Below are 7,238 nucleotides of genomic sequence, written 5' to 3' on the forward strand. Positions count from 1 at the left end.
TGGCATCATGTGTTGCATAGCCTTTGATTCTTAATTTAAAAAAAGAAATCCAACTTACTATAGGAAGCCCTTTCCCAAGCCCTTTTAATCTGGTGACTTCCCTCTCTTAATTATTTCCCATTTATCCTATACATGCATTTTTGTACATACATTATTTGTTGTTTCCCCCAATAGATTGTGTGCTTCTTGAAGGTCAGGGACTGTCTTTCGCCTCTTTTTGTATCCCTAGTGCCTAGCACAATGCCTGATTGGCCCCAGCTCATCTGTCTTCATTTAACACATGAGTTCCAAAAGACTAGCTTGTATAGAAAGTAGTCAGGTGAGGATAGGAAATAGAAATGAAGGAAGTGGAAAGGGTGGAAAGTAGAAAAGATAAGAAATTAATTGGGCAGGTGATAATAGGGAATTAAAAGGTAAAGGTATGGAGTGGTCAGAGGAGAAAACAGGGATTTGGTAAAATAAGGCTGAAAGTATACAGGGAAGAGAAATGATTAGCTGTGGTAGAATTGGACAGGGGAAGAGAAGTGGACAGATGGAGAGAGGAAATAGGAAAGGGTAGACTAAGCTGACAAGGCTTTGATGTGAGGTTTACTTGAGACTGTGACACTCTTTAACCAACGTGATTCTGGATCTCCGTATTTCATATCTTCATCTCCTCCCCTACAATAAAAGCCTGAAAGGACTTGAACTAGATGGGAGAATACAGGAAGTGGGCAGAGGAAGATAAGTAGTGGGCAGATTCAGTCAACAATCCAAGACACAATCAACTTTCAGAGAACTGGAAATTAATAGGCAGAGCAAAAATCAGCCAGGAATCTCAAGAAGAGGGCTAAAAAATTTAGTGCAATAAAGGTAGAACTGTCTAGGGGAGGAGAGGAAATGATGGAGTGAGAGAGTCTGATTTTGCTGGTAGAACTTGGTCATGAGAGTAAATTCTGACTCTTGACTATATTTGATTCAATCTGGGCCCCACTGTCACAGATCCCCACTTTCCTACCCAATTCGCCAATCCAACAAACATTTATCAAGCACCTACTATGGGCCAGGCACCGTGCCCCATCCTCTCATGCCTCTTTTTCATTTAACTTGGGAAAGATGTTTTCAGAAAACTTCCTGGGTTAGATTGGGTAAAGACGCTGGGAAAGCATGAAGCTGGCAATATGGAGGAGCTCCTGCAGTACCAAATAATTTCCCTTTCTATTTTCTTGGCATCTTCAATGTGGAGGGCAACATCAGCTCTGAAGCATACAGGGAGGTAGGTGGTGGCAAGAAGATGGGATGGATTCTAGTAGTGAGCTTGGAATCTACCAAGCAGGAAGGGAGAGAAAATTCCATTGCCTGGAAAACAGTATTGGGCCACATACTTGAGTGAAGAGATTTATCGTTCATGACGTAATGCTGGATCCAACTGTCTATGACTGTGGTATGCAACTCAAAGGTTCTTTCATTTGACAGAATTCCAAGTACTTGCCCAGTCCTTTTTTTTATGATGTATAGTTTCCTGCCTTGAGGTCACTTTTTCAACTTGATCTTTTACTTACAGGTTAAGATTCAAAAAGGATAGCATATTACTGCTTAATTCCCCCAGGACTCTATGGATAACTCTATAAGTTTGGGTTATTTTCTAGCATTGTTGTTCATGATTCCTCATCAGTGCACTCTCCGTTAATTATCATTCAGAATAATTCGGATTTTAGAAAGGGAAGTATTTTAGAAATAGGCATAGCAAGGACAGCTGTTACAGAAATGTGCCTCCAACATGGGGAACATTCTCTTGCTCATAACGTCCTTGAATAGAGTTGGTTCAAACCTAGAGGGCATGTCTGGACCAAAGACCTACCCACTCCCTCTGGCTATTGACTGTCCTTTTCTCTGTTTTTGGGATCTTCGTGGAGTATCCTTTTCAGTTCCAAGAACTGACACTCTTGTAGAGTCCTGAAGCTGTGCCTCACTTGTCCTTGATATTTCTCTTAGCTACCAATGTACATGCTGTCAATCTGTCAATGCTATTTCAGGGACACTGCTATCCACTATAATAAGAAATTCAGATCTTCTAACCTATCAAAATTCTCAAGGTCATAACCTTTTTAATGAGGGGAGGGAGTGGCAATTTCTTTTCAGGAGGACTTATCGTTGAATTCAACCATCGCTCTCCTAACCTGATAATGGAATGTGAGATTTCAAACTAGTTTACTGTGTTATATATGGGACCATCGTCTTATTCTTTCAGCAATCGAAAGAGATTTCTTTTGTATTGGATCATCTGGCTTCATGAAGTAATAAAAGACTTTACCAAAATGATTAAGAAATTATTCAGATCTAATTCCCACCTTAGATGGATTAATTCAATCTAGCTGACTAGGCCTTCTGTGATTATATTAATTGGAATGGGTATGGAAACTCTCACAATTACATGTGTATATAACACTGCTTTGAAATATAGTAGGGTATTTAAACTTGATCTAATATCGATCCTTATATATTCCCTTAATTTAATCAAGACATGTGAAATTTGTATTAAAAAAAAAACAAACCTTGCTGGATTACAAAAGCAAAGTGATAGATGGTATTACTGAATTTGTGGATGCTCTGAATCTGGGAGAAATAACTCACACATTGGACAGCAGAATCTTTCTCCAAAATGGTTTTGATTAATGAGACATATTGAATAAGATGAATGTTATAGTGATGAAAGTTGAGGCCTATACTTGGGTAAAAATGACTTCACACTTGTATGTGATGGAATGCTATTGTGCTATAAGAAATGATAAGCAGGATGCTTTCAGGAAAGCCTGGAAAGACTTACATGAACTGATGCAAAGTGAAGTGAGCAGAAGCAGGAGAACACTGTGCACAGTAACTGCAATATTGTATGATGATCACCTGTGAATAACTCTTAGCTATTCCCAAAAATAAAAAGATCCAAGAGAATTCTGAAGGTGCTGTGATGAAAAATGCTCTCTACTTCTAGAGAAAGAACCGATGGAATCTGAATGCATATTGAAGCGTACTGTTTGTGTTTTCTAAACTTTCTTTATTTTTCTTGTTTTTTTTTTTGGTCTATGTTTTCTTTCAAAATTTAACTAATATGGAAATATGTTTTGCATGACTGCATATGTATAACCTTTACCACTTGCATTCTCAATGAGGGGGTAGGTGAAGGATAGTGGGAGAGAATTTGGAACTCAAAATTATAAAAAAAAAGATCAAAACTTGTTTTTACATGTAAGTGGAAAAATAAAATATTAAAATTTAAGGACTTAAAAAAGCAAATGTAAGAGTTGAGAGGGAGGAAATATTAATGTGGTCTGAAATGTTTGGGGGTAGTTTCAGGGTTCTGGTGAGACCTGAACTTTGAAAATGAATAGGGGATGTGTTGTGTGCTGTGTAGCATGTGTGTATGTGTGTGTGTGTGTGTGTGTGTGTGTGTGTGTGTGTGTATCCCCATTTCTCATTTAACAGGTCTGGGAACCATTATAACTATCAGACACCAAGATTGTCTTTGAAGATTATATTCCATTTTCTTGGAGGGGGATTCCATATTACTCTTCTCTCTTTAGTAAGGAACTTTATTAGAAGTGGATAATGCCCATTCTGTGAATAATCAGAATAGAAGGCAAGTGCCTCAGCCATCTACTTCAAAATGGACCATGAGCAGATCATCTTCCTTCCTCTTAAGAAGCTAGCATCGTGCTCTCCTCTACCCTGGTCAGACCACACCTAGAGTATGCTCTTCACTTTTAAATGCTCTGTTTCAGAAGGGATACTGACAAATAGAAACACATCCTGAAGAAGGAAGCCAGAATGCTAAAGGAAATAGATTCTATGCCACGTGAAAACTAGTTGAAAGTCCTGAAAACTGGAGAAGAGGTAACATGAAGTAATATTGTCAATAAGTAATTGATGTTCTGTCATAAGAAAAAAAAATTAGATTTGATTTGTGAGCAGAGGTTAAAAACTAGCATTTTGGGTGGAAGTTGTGGAGCTGCAGATCAATGCTTTGTAACAAGATCTTTCAAAACATCAATACTCTCCCAAATCAGAATGGACTGTCTTGGGAAGAAGTAAGTTCCCTCAATATGTGGAGATTTGTGAGCAGAGTTTAGATGGCTAGAAATGCTATAGAGATGGTTTATATTCAGGCAAGGGTTGGAGTACAAGAACTCTGTCTTTTAGCTCAGATATTTTATGATTCTGCATGGGAGATATAGAGGGCTGCTAGAAATACCCTAATGTTTGGAAGACTGCCTATGGTTCTGAAAAACTATGGCTTCCAGATGCTTTAAGGGCAGGGTCTAACCTAAGAATGAGGAGCTGTCAAATGTGCTGACCAAATTGTCTGATATGCTTATGCTCAGGGGTTGCGCCTAGGTACATGCGAACCATCGAGGTTCCAGAGGGCACTCCAGGGAAGGCAAGAAGAGAGTAAAGTAAGACTTTCAAGAGAAGTGATGGCAATTGTTTGGGCAGCTCTTTGAAAAGTGACCAAGGTTGTGGAACTGTGGAGGAAGTTATCTGAGGGGAAAATACCGTTTATGTAAGAGTTTGGTAGGTCATGGTAACAAGGAGGATTTCTTTCTTTGTGTCAGCATTATGGACAAGGGTGGTGGCAGAGTGAACAGCAGCTAGCTTTATTGCATGCTGTAGACAAGGAAAGTACTTAGCTGGCTATAACTCAGTTGTATTTTGGTGCAATTATAAGCATGCAGAGGTTAACTTGAGGCAGAGGAAGATGGGTGTTTATTGTTGATAGTAAATAGACTGTCCACAATTGTGCAGCCTTTGAGTGTATGTGTTTGTTCATGGGGAGTGATTTTTCTAGAGTCATAGATTCAGAGTTCAAAGAATTTGGACTTTAATAGCATCTAGTTCAAACCTCTCATTTTGTGGTTGAGGAAACCAAGAAGCTAATTGACATAATTAAGGTCTTACAGGTGGTAAGTGATGGAGTCAGACTGAAGGTCTTCTGATTAAAAATCCATTGCTATTTTCACCATGATTCCATCATGCCATGTGTGGGAAAGATGTGGCTTCAGTATTTGGGAAGTATCTCCAGTTGCTTCTGTAAAAAATATACTGATCCATAAGAAGGAGGTTGGAGGAACTGTATGTCACATCTGAATTTTTCTTTCTCCCAGGCACCTTGGTGCTGTGACAATGCTTGGTACCTCTGTAGTGGTATAGGCTTGCCAATCTTTAGGATAAGACCTTTCTGACATAGCTAATGCTACATCTCTGAGATTGAAACTATCAAAGGCTTTGTCCCATTTACATTTGGGTGTGTTTGTAAGTGTTGTGGGCGGAGTATAGTGATGCATGCCTCTAATCTCAGAATTTGGGGAGTTCTGAGCTACAGTAAACTAAGCTGCTTAGGTGTCCACAGTAAGTCCAGTACTAATATGGTGATCACTTAGAGACAAGGTCTGCCCAGGCTGCCTAAGGAAGAGAGAATTAGCCCAGGTTGCAAGCAGCACATGTCAAAGTTCCCATACCGGTCAAAGTGGGATTGGTCCATTGATTGACTGCTGCACATTCAGCTTTGGTGATATAGGGAGACTCAGTCCAAACAAACAAATAAACAAAATGAAAGTACCACAGAGCAAACAATCCTGGTAGTTGGAGGAATCTGTGTAAAACCAATGATTGTCTTGATAACCGCAGTTGTTTTCTTTTTCAACAGTTATATTTTAACAACAGTGATCCCATCACCTTTGGGCTACAGAAAAGGCATCCAAAGATCTTGCACTATGGAACATTCTTCTCTCCCAATAGTTTCTGTAAGGCCCCTTTCACATCTTTGTTCTGAAGGCTGTAGATAAGGGGGTTCAGCATGGGTGTTACAATACCATAGAGCATGGAGATAATCTTGTCCTTGTCCCTGCTGGCTTTGTCCTGGGGCATCATGTACATGGAGATTGCTGTCCCATAAAAGATAATTACCACAGTGAGGTGGGAGCTACATGTGGAGAAAGCCTTCTTTCTACCCTCAGCTGAATGCATTTTCAGCACAGCCCCAAGGATGCACCCATAGGAGGCAAGGATGAAGGCAAAAGGTGCCAGCAGAGTCAGGGAACTGGTCACCATAATCAACAATTCATAGATCCACAGGTCATTGCAAGCAAGTTTGAGGACGGCCAAGAGTTCACAAGAGAAGTGGTTGATGATGTGCTGGCCACAGAACTCTAGTGGCATGGTCAGTACTGGAACCACGGTGAGAAGAAAGGCTGAAACCCAAGATGCTCCTGCCAGCTGGGCACACAGCTGGGGACCCATCCTTACTGAGTAGCGCAAAGGGTCACCAATGGCTATGCAACAGTCATAGGCCATGACAGCCAGCAGGAGGCGTTCCACAACCCCCAAGTAGAGGCCAGCACACATCTGTGCCAAGCACTGGCCAAGGGAGATGATAGGAATTCTGACTAAACAGTTAACGATCATCTGAGGGACACTAGCTGAAATGTAGCAGATGTCCAGGAAGGATAGGTTGCCGAGAAAGAAATACATGGGTGTGTGGAGATGGGAATCATAATGGATCAAGAAGAGGATAAGAGTGTTTCCTAGCAAGGTGACAAGATAGGACATCAGGAGCAGGCAGAAGAAGATGGCCTGAGCCCCGGGGTGCTCTGAAAGCCCAACCAGAATGAAGTAGGTCACAGCTGTGTCGTTTGTTCCATCCATCGCCTTCCTTCTTTATTTTTTTTTATCACTAAGTAGAAAAACAAAACAAAATAAGCTTCATTGGATCACAGTATTCTTCCCCTGCATTTTGTATTTTTCATACCAGACCAGCTTACATTGATCATTTCACTGTTATAGTGCTAAATCTCTGTGCTTCCATGAATTTTTCCACATCTCAGTAGAGTCTTCCTGAGTTGATGAGGTCAGAAAAAATTATTCGCCTGGAGGCCAATAATCTGGTGACAATCCATTCTTTACTTAATGAAGCTAGTCCTCTAATGGACACCCTCTCCATTGTTAAGTCTCTAACTGAGAATGTTCTACCTTGGTAGGACCTGAAAGATCTTGTATTGCAAGGACTGTAGTCAGACATTTATGACAACCTTCATAATGATGAGTTTTCCATAACGGCGTAGCGGAGAATACTGGCTATAGTGTCACATTGTTGTTATCAAGTTGTGTTTGACTCTTTCATGGCCCCATTTGGGGATTTCTTGGCAAAGACATTGGAGTGGTTTGCCATTTCCTTCTCCAGCTCATTTTACAGATGAGAAACTGAG

At 40.5% G+C, this 7,238-nt stretch overlaps 1 protein-coding gene across 1 annotated transcript; it reads right to left on the bottom strand.

The window, feature by feature from the left end:
- Positions 1 to 5,745: 5,745 nt before the first annotated feature.
- On the bottom strand, positions 5,746 to 6,681 carry LOC110219798 (olfactory receptor 13H1). The gene has a single exon (XM_021003495.1). It carries the CDS (start codon positions 6,676 to 6,678, stop codon positions 5,746 to 5,748), a length of 933 nt encoding a protein of 310 aa, XP_020859154.1. The 5' UTR covers positions 6,679 to 6,681.
- Between the last annotated feature and the right edge of the window lie 557 nt (positions 6,682 to 7,238).

The sequence above is a fragment of the Phascolarctos cinereus genome, unplaced genomic scaffold (genome assembly GCF_003287225.1).
Source record: "Phascolarctos cinereus isolate Bilbo 61053 unplaced genomic scaffold, phaCin_HiC Scaffold_726;HRSCAF=1367, whole genome shotgun sequence".
Classification (NCBI taxonomy): domain Eukaryota; kingdom Metazoa; phylum Chordata; class Mammalia; order Diprotodontia; family Phascolarctidae; genus Phascolarctos; species Phascolarctos cinereus.

Coding starts and splice junctions, on each gene's coding strand:
- LOC110219798 (XM_021003495.1), bottom strand. CDS start 6,678: ATGGATGGAACAAACGACACAGCTGTGACCTACTTCATTCTGGTTGGG.